Genomic DNA, 17,230 nt, shown 5'->3' with positions numbered 1-17,230 from the left:
AATGGCTATAGTTGAGTATTAGAAAAAACCTATTTTTTTTTCTTTTTTCTTCCTCCCCCCCCCCCCCCCCCCCCGCAAGCCAGAAGCTGCTTTGAACAACCAAAGCCGGGAGGACAACCAGGCAGGGCACTCTCTTAGATACTTGATACTTGTACTATCCTTCCATCCTTTTCTATGAGATAATTGTTCCCACTCTTATTTATTTATTTACAGTTCTAATATAATGTAATGTAATGCAATGTAATATAATATATTGTATGTATATATATAATATTTATAATATTATAATGTAATGCAATATAATACTAATAACAATAATATGATATTATAATTATATAATTATATAACATGTAATATTACTAATAATATTACAATATAATGCTTGGTACAATATAATAATATTTAATACTGGGTTGTTGCAGGTTGTTGTAGTTTTTTTCGGGCTATATGGCCATGGTCTAGAGGCATTCTCTCCTGACGTTTCGCCTGCATCTATGGCAAGCATCCTCAGAGGTAGTGAGGATGCTTGCCATAGATGCAGGCGAAGCGTCAGGAGAGAATGCCTCTAGACCAGGCATCCTCAAACTGCGGCCCTCCAGCTGTTTAGGCCTCCAACTCCCAGAAGCCCAAGCCAGCTTGTTCAATGCTCTGGAATTCTGGGAGTTGGAGGCCAAAACAGCTGGAGGGCCACAGTTTGAGGATGCCTGCTCTAGACCATGGCCATATAGGCCGAAAAAACCTACAACAACCCAGTGATTCCGGCCATGAAAGCCTTCGACAATGTAATGTTAGTTTGTGGAATTAACATAACTCAAAAACCACTGGACAAATTGACACCAAATTTGGACACAATATGCCTCTCAGGCCAACAAGTGGGATATAGAATTCTTCTTGTGCCTTGACAAACTACAAATTGGAGATTCTATAGGATGTAGCCACTGCAATTGAAGTGGAATCCTGTGTTGTTGTTCATTCATTCAGTCGCAACCGACTCTTTGTGACCTCAAGGACTAGTCCACGCCAGAGCTCCCTGTTGGCCGTCACCACCCCCAGCTCCTTCAGGGTCAAGCCAGTCACTTCTAGGATACCATCCATCCATCTTGCCCTTGGTCGCCCCCCCCCCCCTTCCTTTTTCCTTCCATTTTCCCAAGAATCATTGTCTTCTCTAAGCTTTCCTGTCTACTCATGATGTGGCTGAAGTACTTCATCTTTGCTTCTAATATACTTCCCACCAATGAGGAGTCGGGGTTTATTTCCTGACGTATGGACTGGCTGGATCTTCTTGTGGTCCAAGGCACTCTCAGAACTTTCCTTCAACACCACAGTTCAAAAGAATCTATCTTCTTAGTGGAATCCTAGTGCTTATAATTATGTTGTGTGAGAGAGCTCCTAGTTAACATCATGTTCAATCAGAGCAGTTGTTTACTTTGACTGAGGATCTCTGAGATTTTAGAACCCAATGTTAAAGATAACCCAGTACTTTTTACCATTGCACACAAAGCAGAATGAGAGGGATAAATTAATAAGGGTATCTGGGTTGTTGTAGGTTTTTCCGGGCTATATGGCCATGTTTTAGAGGCATTTTCTCCTGACGTTTCGCCTGCATCTATGGCAAGCATCCTCAGAGGTAGTGAGGTCTGTTGGAAGTAGGAAAATGGGTTTATATATCTGTGGAATGACCAGGGTGGGACAAAGGACTTTTGTCTGCTGGAGCTAGGTGTGAATGTTTCAACTGACCATCTTGATTAGCATTTAATGGCTTGGAAGTGCCTGGGGGGAATCTTTTGTTGAGAGTGATTTGATGTGCCTGATTGTTTACTCTCTGTTGTTTTGCTGTTGTAATTTTAGAGTTTTTTAAGACTGGTAGCCAGATTTTGTTCATTTTCATGGTTTCTTCCTTTCTGTTGAAATTGTCCACATGCTTGTGTATATCAATGGCTTCTCTGTGTAGGTTGACATGGTGGTTGTGAGAGTGGTCCAGCATTTCTGTGTTCTCAAATAATATGCTGTGACCAGGTTGGTTCATCAGGTGCTCTGCTATGGCTGACTTCTCTGGCTGAAGTAGTCTGCAATGCCTTTCATGTTCCTTGACTTGTGTTTGGGCGCTGCGTTTGGTGGTCCCTATGTAGACTCTCCAAGCCAGCTATGTAGACTTCCAAGCCATTAAATGCTATTCAAGGTGGTCAGTTGAAACATTCACATCTATCTCCAACAGACAAAATTCCTTTGTCCCACCCTGGTCATTCCACAGATATATAAACTCATTTTCCTACTTCCAACAGGACTCACTACCTCTGAGGATGCCTGCCACAGGTGCAGGCGAAACGTCAGGAGAAAATGCCTCTAGAACATGGCCATATAGCCCAGAAAAACCTACAACAACCTAGTGATTCCGGCCATGAAAGTCTTCGACAATAAGGGTATCCTTTTCCGCCTTTGCTTACAGAAATACTTCCCACACTGCAAAAATGTGAATGGCATTACAAAACTTTTAGCTGAACAGTAGCCCTTCTCTCTTGGATTAAGCACACTTATACAACAATTATTTCCACACGTATATCACTCTTTCCCTATTTAATAAAAGAAGTGTAAAAGCTATTATGCTTGGCAAGATTTTGTCCACATTATGAAATGATCAGCAAATTAATGACAGTTTGAAACAAGTATATAGACGGTTTCCCAGATATTTCTATACCCAAACCCCTGAAGGTAAACATTACTCTATAGATATATGTGATGAGAAAAACAACACAAACCATCCAAGTCAAACTGTAACATCTGGCAAATCCGTATAGGAATGTTTCCTGCCTTGGCTGTGTATGGGATAGCAGGCATGGAAATGAGATCACTTCGATGACCATCTGCTTTTCTAAATGCCATCTCTCACATAGTACTTAATTGATATAAAACATTAATCCACAGGTCTGAAAATCACACTAGACACTGTCTAGATACAAAAAAAGTCTGTGGGAAAGGTCATTAGAAAAAAAGGTACTTGTTTGGCAAACCCACACAAATGTTATCTAGCAAAGGGCATTCTTCAAAGAAAAGTTCTGGATCACTGAACAGACAAAAATAATTAAGAGGTATGTTTCTGTCTGCATATGCAACAACATGTCTGGGCAAGATCACCAGAAAGCGGAATGACTTGAGTGTTGGCATAAATTAAATAATGTATAAGGGATTAAGGTTTCTTTTTCCTTTTTACTGGGGGCAGAGGAAGCTGATGTAATTCTTCAGCTATTAGCACCTGTCTATTCTGGCACATTGAAATAGAGCCTGGGGGATCAGGGTATAAGACAAAAGAAGGAAGGGGGGGAATACCTCTTGTTTTACAATCCCTCTAGAATTCCATTTGTCCCACCTGTCTTCCTATTATTTATTATCCTTCTATGACTTGCTCCCATTAATTCCATCTTCTTCCTCAAACTGTTTTTTTTAAAATACATATTCTGTTTGTGCATATACAGTTCATTTTGGAGATTTTTTCAAAACAAAAATAGTAATGTATTAGGTTCTTGTAGGTTTTTTCGGGCTATAGGGCCATGTTCTAGAGGCATTTCTCCTGACGTTTCACCTGCATCTAGGCAAGCATCCTCAGAGGTAGTGAGGTCTGTTGGAAATAGGAAAATGGGTTTATATATCTGTGGAATGGCTGGGGTGGGGCAAAGAGTTCTCTGCTGAAGCTAGGTGTGAATGTTTCAGCTGACCACCTTCATTAGCATTTGAAGGCTTGGCCGAGCCAGAGAAAATGTTCTGTTGAGATGTGTTAAGATGTGCCTGGTTGTTTCCTCTCTGCTGTTTTGCTGTAGTAATTTTAGAGTTTTTTTAATACTGGTAGCCAGGTTTTGTTCATTTTCATGGTCTCCTCCTTTCTGTTGAAATTGTCCACATGCTTGTGGATTTCAATGGCTTCTCTGTGTAGTCTGACATGGTGGTTGTGAGAGTGGTCCAGCATTTCTGTGTTCTCAAATAATATGCTGTGTCCAGGCTGGTTCATCAGGTGCTCTGCTATGGCCGATTTCTCTGGTTGAAGTAGTCTGCAGTGCCTTTCATGTTCCTTGATTCGTGTTTGGGCAATGCTGCGTTTGGTGGTCCCTATGTAGACTTGTCCACAGCTGCATGGTATACGGTAGACTCCTGCAGAGGTGAGAGGATCCCTCTTGTCCTTTGCTGAACGTAGCATTTGTTGGATTTTCTTGGTGGGTTTGTAGATTGTTTGTATGTTGTGTTTCCTCATCAGCTTCCCTATGAGGTCAGTGGTTCCCTTGATGTATGGCAGGAACACTTTTCCTCTGGGTGGATCTTCATCTTTACTCTCGTGGTTTGTTCTTGGTCTTGCAGCTCTTCTGATGTCTGAGGTGGAGTATCCATTGGCCTGGAGAGCCCAGTTGAGGTGGTTCAGTTCATCTTGGAGGAGGTGGGGTTTGCAGATTCTTTTTGCACGGTCTGCCAAGGCTTTAATGGTGCTTCTTTTTTGACTTGGGTGATGGTTGGAGTTTTTATGTAGATATCTATCTGTGGGTGTGGATTTTCTGTAGACGGTGTGACCCAATTGTTGATCTGGTTTGCGGATGACTAGGACATCTAGAAAAGGCAGTCTTCCTTCATTTTCTTTTTCCATTGTGAATTGGATTTTTGGGTGCAGGCAAAACGTCAGGAGAAATGCCTCTAGAACATGGCCCTGTAGCCCGAAAAAACCTACAAGAACCTAGTGATTCCAGGCATGAAAGCTTTCGACAATACAGTAATGCATTGTTCAGATCAAATATTGCTAACCATCTAAAAGTTCAGGACTATGATTCTACATTCTAGTATATAGTAGTTCCATCTGAACTATGGCTTTCCAGCTATTTATGAATTCCAACCCCAACTCCAATAATCTCTTACAGATGGTTATGCTATTTTGAGCTAATGGGAGTAATAGCACAATCAGATCCGGAGGTACACATCTCTCACCCACCCCAAATCTAAATCATATGAGGGGTTAATAGGTATCAGTTAGGTTTTAGTTATTACTAGCTGCCCCCCTGCCATGCATTGCTGTGGCTCAGTCTGGTGATCTGCAATATAAAGTAAAGAGAAAGTGTTGGTTTCTAATATAGGTAATTTCTTTATGCTTGTGGGTAAACAGTAGGCTTGGGCGGTTTCGTTCGTTAATTTCGTAATTCGTTATTAATTCATATTTAAATTAGCTTACGATCCAATATTGAGCCATGCAGGAATAGTGTGAGAGTAATTAAGATTCAAAACAATTTTTTCAATTTATTTCGTAATTATTTCGTAATTATTTCGAAATTATTTCGTAATTATTTCGTAATTATTTTCGCATGTCTGGTGCAAGTTTTATAGTTGTTGTTTGTTTTATCACACCAACAGTCAACAACAGAGGGAGAGGGAAGCTTCAGAAGTTCCTCCTGTCCCATTTGGAGGTTTTTTTTAGCATATTGCGCAATCTCGTCCGCCATTAACGAATCGATTTGTAATTTTACGAAATTTCGTAAATTTCGAATTTTTTTAAAGGAAAATTTCGGAATTATTAAAAAAAAACGAAACGCAAGGGCCCCCTAAAAACAAAACGAGTTTAGAACCAAATTTTTCCGTGGTTACCCAAGCCTAGTAAACAGTATTTCTTGCTGTTTCTTTGTCAGTGTTGATGTGGAGATTGTCTGGTTTGCCTAATCAGGAACATGCAACATATAATTGTCCTTCTTTAGGGGTTCCTTTCACATCTATGATACTCTATCTCTCTGTGTGTGAATCATATCTATCTATATCTATGGCTGGATGGCTCTTTGTCAGGAGGGCTTTGATTACGTTTTCTTGCCCTGGTGAAGGGAGTAGAACTGGATGTTGGTCATGGGGGTTCTGTGTGGGAAGTTTGCCCCAATTCTGTCATTGGTGGGGTTAAGAATGCTGATTGTAGGTGAACTATAAATCCCAGTAACTACAACTCACAAATGTCAAGGTCTATTTCCCTCAAACTCCATCTGTGTTCATATTTTGGCGTATTGAGCGTTTGTGCCAAGTTTGGTCCAGATCCATCATTGTTTGAGTCCACAGTGCTCTCTGGATGTAGGTGAACTACAACTCCCAAGCTCAAGGTCAATGCCCACCAAACCCTTCCAGCATTTTCTGTTGGTCATGGGAGTCCTGTGTGCCAAGTTTGGTTCCATTGTTGGTGGATTTCAGAATGCTCTTTGATTATAGGTGAACTATAAATCCCAGAAACTACAACTCCCAAATGACAAAATCATAATTTTTTGAGTGACGATCACTCCTTGTGTTGTGAGATGTTTTGTTGCCAAATTTGGTGTGATTTCGTTCATTGGTTCTTTTGTTTTTAAGGTACTCATTATGCACAGAGCATTTATATATATATAGATGCTACAAATTAAAAAGTTATCAATTGGAAAAAAAAGAAAGACAAAATAAAATCTCATTGAAGTAAAGGGAGGTATAACTATTAGGGCTGGGTAACTGCGGAAAAATTTGTTTCTAAACTCGATTCGTTTTTAGGGGGTTTTTGCGTTTCGTTTTTTAAAAGAATTCCGAAATTTTTCTTTAAAAAAGTTTGAAATATACAAAATTTCATAAATTATGAAACAATTACGAAACAATTACGAATCGATTCGTTAATGGCGGACGCGATTGCGCAATATGCAAAAAAAAACCCTCCAAATGGGACAGGGGGAACTTCTGAAGCTTCCCTCTCCCTCTTGTTGATTGTTGGTGTGATAATTTATTTTTTATCACTGATAAAACAAACAACAACCCTAAAACTTGCACCAGACATACGGAAATAATTACGAAACAATTACGAAACAATTACGAAACAATTTCGAAACAATTTCGAAACAATTACGAAACAATTACGAAATAAATTGAAAAATTTGTTTCGATTTTTAATTGCTCCTGCATGGCTCGATATCGGATCGTAAGCTAATTTAAATACGAATTAATAACGAATTACGAAATTAACGAACAAAACCGCCCAGCCCTAATAACTATACTAATGTGTTGCTATGAAAGTACAATGCTGTGCGAACCTCACATCTTGATGGGGGGGGGGGGGCAGAGCAAAAAACACTACTCATCACACATTTTCCTTTTGCTTACATACATCTGAGTGACATTCTAGGAGCATGTTGAACGGAAAGAAATAATAGTGTAAAAACTGTAATACAAAATTATGCCCTTTGTCTAACATTGCACACACAAAGGTATCACACCAGCTTTAAGAATACCAAGAATTTTTAGGATTTGACAATAATAATAATAATAATAATAATAATAATAATATCTTTATTTGTACCCCACTACCATCTCCCGAAGGACTCGGTGTGGCTTACAAAAGGCTGAGCCCAAATACAATAGTAAAAACAATAACAACAATAACAGCAAAATAACTCAAAAAACAAAGCAATGGCATTAACAACACACAATGACGCAGTTAAAATCAATGGCAGGGCCAAATGTAATAATTAAAGTTAAAAAATGCTGGGCGTGATCAGGTGGAATGTTTGGAGGGGGATGGGCATGCAGATATCCTAGATCTCTGATAAAGTGCATTGGGACAAAATGCTAGGAGTTTCCTTATTCTGGGGAGGCACACTGGAATAACCACGTTTTCAAGCTCCTCCTAAAGATTGCTAGCGACAGGGCCTGTCTGATGTCCTTAGGGAGAGAGTTCCAGAGTCGAGGGACCACCACCGAGAAAGCCCTATCCCTCGTCCCCACCAATCGCGCTTGCGATGCAGGTGGGATCGTGAGAAGGGCCTCTCCAGATGAACAAAGAGATCATGTGGGTTCGTACACAGAGATGCGGTCACGCAGGTAGGCGAGCCCCAAACCGTTTAGGGCTTTGTAGATAAGCACCTGCACCTTGAATTGGGACCGGAAAATGAATGGCAGCCAGTGGAGCTCCTTAAACGGAGGGTTGACCTCTCCCTATAAGGAGCAGCAGTTAACAAAGCAACTGATATGTTATCATGCATTGTGCCAGGATCATTGGTAAGGGAGAAAAGTAAGTAAATCATTGGATTCAGTCTATTTGGATTTGAGTAAACTCCTGTATGTGTATGCATGTGTCTTCAAGTTACCTGTTGGTTCACAGTGACACCAAGGAATTTAATAAAACTTTCTTAAGCAAAGAAATATCTATTTGGAAACTGATTTTAAACATGTTCATCTCATTTTCAATACAGCAAGGGCCAAATTAGCCCCAAATTTGTTACCTTAACTGATTTATATCTTTATTTCATGTGAGTTGCGAACAGAGACTTTATGAATGTTAGCTCCTCACGGCTCAGGAATGAGCACCTAACGTGAAAGATGAGCTGAGATACCCAGTGTATGTATGGAATTCTGGATTGGTATTCAGGGGGTTAGAAATTTCTTTAGATCTTTTGTTAGAGGCTTTTACCTTTTGGATGCACATACACAATAGCAAATGTCTGTCTGACTGACTGTCTCCTTCCTCTCTCCCTCCCTCCCTTGTAAAGGCTTGCTGACGTATCAAACAGGATTTCTTGGATGTCAGCATTTAGCAAGAATGACAGAATGTCTTCTGGGAATGATGAGGTTATGTTATTCTCAGGAGACTCTTCTAATGACTATCCATTTGGATAATTATGAGGTAAGATCCATCTCCAGAACATCTTGACTCTGGAAATTGCCTAGGCTTTTTGAAGGGGAGGGGTGAAGTCTGTGTGCACCAAAAGAAGGAAAGAATGAGAACACCCCAAAATGTAGCAAATGGCCAATAACATCTACTTCATAGACTGTGGGTTCCGTTAAATTTATTTGGGGCAAAACACATCACTTGCTAATTTTTTTTTATTTATTTTTTTTGCAATAGGGGAGCCTGAGGGCATATAAAAATACCTTGGATCACATGTGGGTCACAGAACATAGTTTGCCCATACATTTTTTGTGAGCCTGTTAAAAATGTTATTCTTGAGTTTAGCAACTTCTAAATCTGTTTTACTTTTTATCTGTGACTTCCTCTTATTGCATATGCCTGTGCCTGTGCTTTGTTTTTGCTGTTGTATGCCAATAAAGGTCATGTGTAGTTTGCCCATACCTTTCTCAGATCAAAGTGGCTCCCCATACCACAATCATAGAATCAAAGAGTTGGGAGAGACCTGTATCTTTGCATTTCGTTTTTTTCCTGCCAAAGTGGAGTATCTTGCATTTGTCACTGTTGAACTTCACTGTCACTGTTGAACTTCATTTTGTTAGTTTTGGCCCATTTTTCCAATCTGTCAAGATCATTTTGAATTCTGCTCCTGTCCTCTGGCTATCCCTCCCAATTTGGTGTCATCTGCAAACTTGATGATCCTGCCTTCTAGCCCTTCATCTAAGTCATTAATAAAGATGTTGAACAGGACCGGGCCCAGGACGGAACCCTGCGGCACTCCGCTCATCACTTCTTTCCAGGATGAAGAGGAAGCATTAGTGAGCACCCTCTGGGTTCACCCATTTAACCAATTACAGATCCACCTCACCGAAGTTTTGCCTAGCCCACATTGCACTAGTTTCCTTGCCAGAAGGTCATGGGGGACCTTGTCAAAGGCCTTACTGAAATCCAGGTATGCTACATCTACGGCATTCCCCGAATCTATCCAGCTTGTAACTCTATCGAAAAAAGAGATCAGGTTAGTCTGGCATGACTTGTTTTTGATAAATCCATGTTGACTATTAGCGATGACCGCATTTGTTCCCAAGTGTTTGCAGACCACTTCCTTAACAATCTTTTCCAGAATCTTGCCTAGTATCAACGTAAGGCTGCCCGGACGACGTAAGGCTGCCCGGACGTAAGGCTGCCTGGATCCTATGTATGTTTGGGTCATCCTTTTTTCCCTTCTTGAAGACTGGGACCACATTGGCCCTCCTCCAGTCTGCTGGAACTTCTCCCGTTCTCCAAGAACTCTCAAAGATGATTGCCAATGGTTCCGAAATGACTTCCACTAGTTCCTTCAGTACTCTTGGGTGTAGTTAATCTGGTCCTGGGGACTTGAACTCATTTAAAGCAGCCAGGTATTCCTGGACGACTTGTTTCCCAATTTAGGGTTGGATGTCCTCTAATCCCTCATCCACTTCATCTTGCTGAGGTTGAAGATGACTTTCTTTTTGTGAGAAGACCGAGGCAAAGAAGTAGTTCTGTGAGAAGACCGAGGCATTAAGTAGTTCTGCCTTTTCCCTACCCCCTGTCAGCATTGTCCCATCTTCTCCTCGAAGAGGCCCTATTGCCTCCTATAAGTTGTAGGGTGATGTTTTTTTTAAATAAATAAATAAAATAAATCATAATACAGAAACAAAACAAAATGTGCTTATTGGAAAAAATGTGAAGTTTAACTGGACTATGATTAGACTGATTTAGACATTCTTCTTTAAATGAGTGTAAACCATTCATACTTTACAGCACGGTGTATGCATTTGCTTTCAAACTTGAGATCTTTTGTACAGAAACATTTCCAACTTGCATTTCGTACACCTAATCCTATAAAAGTGCAAAAGCTCAAAACAAAAACAAAGGCATTAACTGCATTACATTTGATATTAGTGGGAACATTCCCATTTTCCCCAAGCAGAATAAGAAATGCCAGCTACTGCAGATAAGCTGCTGATAATGTTGTTTTTTTCCTTGAAAAGGCAAAATATCAGAAATGCCATTTGTCATGACAAATTATGCATTTCAGACTGATTGTGAATGCTGAAATAACTTCCTCTCAATTTATAATTTGATTCCCTCGATAATATGCAGAATGAAAAATGACATAAACCCACATATTAGGTTGGGAGGAATGAAAGAAAGAAATATTCTTCAAAATAGTAAATACAAAATGGTCTTTTAAAAGTAAATGTTGATGTAAAGAAATGCAAGTAAGACTAACTGAGCATTAGAAGCTTTAGATCATTGTGTATGAGAGAAATATACTGACAGAAACTTGACCTAAAGAAGCAGGATCCCTTGAGTCCTGCTAGCAAATTGGTTAAATCATTTAGCTATTTCCCCTGAACTTTCAAGCCTTACGTTCTGCTCCTTCTCAGACTAACAAACCGCTTCCCACCCACCTACACAACTGAAAATGATTATCCAGTCTGATGGGTTAAAGAAATTTAATGCAGACATTACTCTGGACCTATGTATGGTGGAGAGGGACTAAGTTCTCAATTGTTTTGTCTTTGCACAAAAGGGCAAAATCTATGGAATTATTCTTTTCACTGTATCAGAAAATGAAAAACATTTTCTACCTAAATATCCCAATGTAATGTAGAAGAAATATTCTGCAGAAAAAAGTGGTTATTTTGTATCAAAATCCAAGTTTTCTTCATAGAATAATTCCTCCATTACATTTTAGGATGTTTGAATATCAGGAGAAAATGCTCAAGATTTTTGCTCATCTATTCTTCTTGAAAAATAGCTTGTTTTTCAGCCTGGGAATGAATAATGCATAACCTTTCCATCAACAGTAGTGAACAAATATATATGTGTAACATTCTTTGAAAGGAACAAGGAGATATAATATTGTTTGGAATAATGATAGAGGAGGAGGAGCCATCTCAACAGGGTCTGCTCAGCCATTAGGCACACTTAGGCACCCGGTTTGAGATGTCATGAAAAGGAATTAATGATTCGGAGGGTCCTTCCACAACTCTCCCCCTCCCAACCCCTCAATGCATCATTTTGACATAGCAGGAGCTTTCGACAGAGGGGCCTGAGCTAAATGGGGAATGAGGGGGAAGGGCGGGGGCACCATCCCATGCCTTTGAGCTCCAGGAGCCTGAAGAACCATGATTGCTGTGGGAATTGATTCCTGGGATTGCAAAAGTGGTCCAGGGAGTCAATCTCAACAGGGCCCACATCTGGAAAGATCTGGACCTTAAATTAAGGCCCAGATCTTTCCAGGTGTTAATTAATCCAGAATAACCTGGGAAATCCCAGGAAGGAGAGGAAAGCAGGGGAGTTAAGTGGGCTACTCGAGAACAAGAATCAGATGAGGAAATCCAAAGGAAGCGTATCCGTGATATACTTAGCGCTCCAACAGAAGATGAAGACTTTGTGGGTTTTGAAAGGAGTGATGGGACTGGGAGTGATGATGGGGAGGAGGATGCTTTAGACTGGACCCGTGTGCAGGAGATTAAGGACATCTGTACTCAGCCTACATCCAGTGATGACTTTGAGGGGTTTGCAGAGGACTGGCAATCTGGGAAGACTTGGGAAGAACTAAGTCTTGAAAGACGCTGGCAAAGGTGGAGAGATGGGAGGCATTGCTCAGCTGCAGGGAATGGGGCAGCTGAAAGTGATGATGAAAGGGTGGGGAGCAGTTCATCCTCTGATGAGGAGTTATAGGATATAAGTTGGTTTGGTTTCAATGGGTCTTTGCAGAAGGCAAAGTGTCTTATTGGGTTTGGATCTTTGTTACTGTCATTACTCTCAAGTTTGGGTCCTTGGACTACAGATCTCTGTGTTTTTGTGACTTCTGGCTGGAACTCCGTAAGTGCTGACTTCAACCTCCCCTTTGACTCTGGACTGTTTTTTGATGACGACTTCGCTTTTTGGACTGCTTCATCTCATTTTGGATGTGCCTGGACTTCCGACTGTTTTTGGACTTCGATTTTGCATGCTCCCACCTTGTTTTCTTGTGCTTTTTGGACCTTTTGAATTTCAAGCAGATTGCTGTAACTTTTTGTTATCCCAGATTATACTCTGGTATAATCCAGATAATATTTAAGTTGGGTTTTTTTGCTTAGCGGGTGCTATAGACTCTTAATTTGTGCTAGAGGCACTGAGTTAAGTGTCTCTAAGCCTTTTTTGTGTTTAATAAACCTTTGTTTGGACCTTTTATACTGTGTTTGGCATTCTTGGGGCTTCTGGGTCTTGACAAACAGACTATAAAAAGTTTGTCATATGACCCAGACAAACCATGGTTATGGTTAACTGGAACGTATTTTATGAAGCTGTATATTCTTTGTCTTCCAAAATATCCCATACATACTGTCATTCTCAGAAAAATATTATACTCTGATAAATATTATTCACTTCCAGCAGAAAATATAAATTAAAGTATCTGTTTGGATGTTTTAACAGTGCCATACATTATACTATATTCTGCTTTGGCAACTCCCTTCAATTTTGGCAGTGGTTTTTCATATGCATGGGATGTTCATTGCTTGAGACAGAAACAAAAAGTCATACTTGGATTTTTAAGCCATAACTACAATTATGGCTGTGGTCAAAAATTGTGGGTTTTAGTAGGTTGTTTTAGGTAAGGCAATTACCTAATTCTGGGAAATTAAACATGGAAACAGAAGGCGTTGAATGGATCAATGAATGCAGACTATTTTCTGTGAAATGCAACCATGCCAGGGAACTAGAAAAATAAGACCAAATTAGTTTGTTTGGGTTAGTGGTGATTTGTGAATGTAGAATGAGAGTCTTGCTACTCAGCGGCTGGTAATTAAACTGACTACTATTTAACTTTATTATCAACTGTGAAAATATTGGAATTCAAAAATACCAGCTGACTTATCAAACCAAAAAGGCAGGTCAAGCTGACAGAATTCTAGACTTCATTAGTAACCCATATTATTACATGTTGCCTAGACTGTACTTTGGGGGAAATTATTTCCTCTCTGGGGCCATTTGTGTTTACTGAGGAGAAAAAAATGATATAGTTTGCAAAAGGGCATGCTGCTCACCTTACAGACTCGGCCGACCCGGGAAAGAATGGCTTTGTCAGAGGTGCTGCTATCCTGTGAAACTTCTCGGAAAAAGAAATAGATTTTGTCATCATCTGGGTTGTATGTATCCGGTATTGGGAAGATTCCAATAAACTTCGCTCCTAAAAAGACATCCAAAATACAAAAAAATGTAACAGCGTGTAACTATATTGTCTCATGTATTAATAATTTACAATTATTTATTGATTGATTATTTATTTAAAACACTTATATTCCACCCTTCTCACCCCGAAGGGGACTCAGAGCGGAGCACAACATATACATGGCAAACATTCAATGCCTGGGTACAATACATAAACATTAAAAAACATTTATCTAAATATTAAAATACACCATTTAAAATAACACAATTTAAAACCGTCCTAGCCATCCCCATCAATCCAATTGGCCCTGTCATCTTTCCCATTGTCGCTTCATTGCCCTGTCCTGAAAGCTTGGTCCCACAGCTAAGTTTTTACCATCCTTCTAAAGGACAAGAGGGAGGGGGCCGACCTGATCTCACAAGGAAGGGAGTTCCATAGCCAGGGAGCAATCACCAAGAAGGCCCTGTCTCTCGTCCCCACCAATTGCGCCTGTGACAATGGCGGGACGGAAAGCAGGGCCTCCCCGGAGGATCTTAATCTCTGCGATGGTACATAGAGGGAGATACGTTTGGACAGGTAATTTGGGCCGGGGTCATTTAGGGCTTTATAGGCCAAAGCCAGCACTTTGAATTGTGCCCAGTAGCAAACTGGTAGCCAGTGGAGCTGGCGTAACATGGGAGTTGTATGCTCCCTGTATGCCACCCCAGTTATTAACCTGGCTGCCTCTCGTTGGACTATTTGAAGCTTCCGAGCAGTCTTCAAAGGCAACCCCACGTAGAGTGCATTGCAGTAGTCTATTCCAGATGTAACCTACTCATGTATGTAACGTACTCATGTAACATAATTATGTACTCATGTATAGGTCAACCTTATATATAAATTGAGGGCTGTGTTTGGGGTTAGGGTGATGGATTTTGATATGACTTGTAGATAAGTTGTGGAGAGGGAAAAGAACCAGCATTACCTCAAATTGCCAGTTGCTCTACATATGCATGTATGTGTGTGTGTGTGTGTATATATATATATATATATATATATATATATACACACACTAGGCCTGGGTAACAACGGAAAAAATTGTTTCTAAAATCGATTTGTATTTGGGTTTTTTTTTGTTTCGATATTTAAAATAATTACAAAATTTTCCTTTTAAAAAGTTCGATATTTACGAAATTTCGTAAATGGTAAAAAAATAACGAATCGATTTCCGAAACAATAACAAATCGATTTGTTAATGGCGGACGCGACCGCGAAATACGCTAAAAAACCTCCAAAAACTTCTGAAGCTTCCCTCTCCCTCTGTTGTTGACTGTTGGTGTGATATTATATTTTTTTTTCACTAATTAAACCATAAAACTGGCCCAGACATGCGGAAATAATAACGAAACGACCTCAAAACAATAACGAAACGAACACAATAACGAAATACGAAGCATTTACAAAACGTATTTAAAAATTCATTTTTTAAAATAATTGCTCCAGAATGGTTCGTTATCGTTTTGTAATTGAAAAAATTAACGAATTATTAACGAATTACGAATTAACGAAACGAAACCGCCCAGGCCTAGTAGATAAGTTGTGGAGAGGGAAAAGAACCAGCATTACCTCAAATTGCCAGTTGCTCTACATATGCATGTATGTGTGTGTGTGTGTGTGTAAATATATATATACACACACATACAATAGCAGTGGGTCAGTGATTCTCTTGCTTTTCAGTGTATTCAGAGAAGAACATGTTTCCTTTCTTTATAAGAGTTAAGGTAAATGCTTATGTTGACCTGTGGAAAGTCAATCCACCTTTCTGGGTCATTTTTTGATTAACATTTCTTTTCTAGACTTATACATGACCTTCCAGTACCAAAATGGTTATTTTCACGTCATCCTTACCCATGGTGAACAAGCTGTGGGATTGTGCAAACTGTGGGATTGAGTCGCCCGAGTAAATAAATAAATACACTCCCCATTCATGAATTCCTTTCTAAACCATAGTTGAGTATTATACATTTCAGATTCCAGTACAAATTAAGACATGTCAAGAAAGAAAGAAAGATTAACATTGCTAAAATGTTAAATGGCAGCACTGTTTGTTTGGTTATTTAGGCTTGCTATCATATATAATCAATATGTTGTTAAATCTAAAACATATGCATAGAAAGCCAGCCAAAGACTGGAACCTGAGCCAAAGAGCAAGGTTGCATTCTTCCATATACAGAAGCTGAATGGAATCACATCTTCAATGGATTTCATTACTGACAAAGAGAAAGCATCATCTAATGTGACAAGGGCAGCTGTGCTGTCGTACGCTGGGCTTGTACATAAGACTGTAGACAGGGCATACATTCTGTGTGCCCAACGGGATGCCAGGGCTGCCTCAGATTAAAGGCCTTTGGATTTCCTTAAACAGAGTCTTTAGATTGCCCAAAGGTTTAACAAAGTTCTTTATTATTGAAAACAAACAGGTACTTTAAGGCTTTCTTAATAGTCTATTGGCTCTCTCAATCTTGTCCACTGGGAAACAGGCACTATCTTCACAACTGAATTTCAACTAATGGGGAAATCCTTAACTTCTAATCTGGGCAGTCTGTCTTTGCCTCTGTTGGCGTGGAGCCCCTACACCTGATACCAACTGCTTCTGGCTTCCGTGAGTGACCCTTACCAAGCAGAGCTTTGTAGACCTCCAAGGGAAAAAGAAGGAGTTCAGGTTTCAGTGATGGAATCCAATCTGTGAGACCGGATTCCCTCAGCAAGGGAGCTGAAAGGCTGTATATCTCCCAGCCAAGCCGTAGAAGATGAAGCTTTCTACAGGAGCTCCTGGTTTTATGTCCTGCATGAAAGGCTTCTCTGTGTGGGCTGGCCCAAAATGGTTCCTATTCCCTACAAAACCCAAAAAGGGGGCGGGACCAGGGAACCTAATGATAATTAACAGGTGGCTTGCCCTATGATTGCAGCCAAAAGAAGCCACCTATCTGCAGAGTCCCTGAAACTTAGGACTACAACAAACATGCAATGCAAAGCAAACAAAATTGGAGCTCCTGGTACAGCTGTACCTGCACAGCAGCAGACTAACTGAGGCAGGATTTACACTGTACTATATCACAGGAGCTGATCCCAGATTATCTCCTTTGAACTGAATTATATGAGTCTACACTTTCAGATAATCTGGCATAAGCAGATACTCTGGGATCAGATCCTGGGATATAGGGAAGTATAAATCCAGCCTGAAGAAGAGTTATAAATGTTGCATGGTTCATAGATATACCCAGTGAAATTGTAGCACTGCCCAACCAATACTCCTCTGAATGTTGCTTGCTCCAAGAGGGACCTTATCATATTAGGAAATACTGATTCTAAGACTGTTTGAGAATGATTTCAAACAAATCCCGTCACATGATGTTTGC

At 40.1% G+C, this 17,230-nt stretch overlaps 1 protein-coding gene across 1 annotated transcript in view; it reads right to left on the bottom strand.

Annotated features, from left to right (window-relative positions):
- The window catches only part of SEMA3D (semaphorin 3D), a 255,213-nt gene that overhangs the window by 96,398 nt on the left and 141,585 nt on the right, over positions 1-17,230 (bottom strand). The window contains exon 8 of the mRNA XM_060778197.2: positions 13,708-13,850. Coding sequence (XP_060634180.2) covers positions 13,708-13,850 — 143 coding nt within the window. The remainder of the gene's footprint in view (positions 1-13,707; positions 13,851-17,230) is intronic.

Source organism: Anolis sagrei, chromosome 5 (genome assembly GCF_037176765.1).
Source record: "Anolis sagrei isolate rAnoSag1 chromosome 5, rAnoSag1.mat, whole genome shotgun sequence".
Taxonomy (NCBI): Eukaryota; Metazoa; Chordata; class Lepidosauria; order Squamata; family Dactyloidae; genus Anolis; species Anolis sagrei.
The sequence above is the reverse complement of the archived record's forward strand: the minus strand, read 5'-3'. Positions and strand labels throughout refer to the sequence as shown.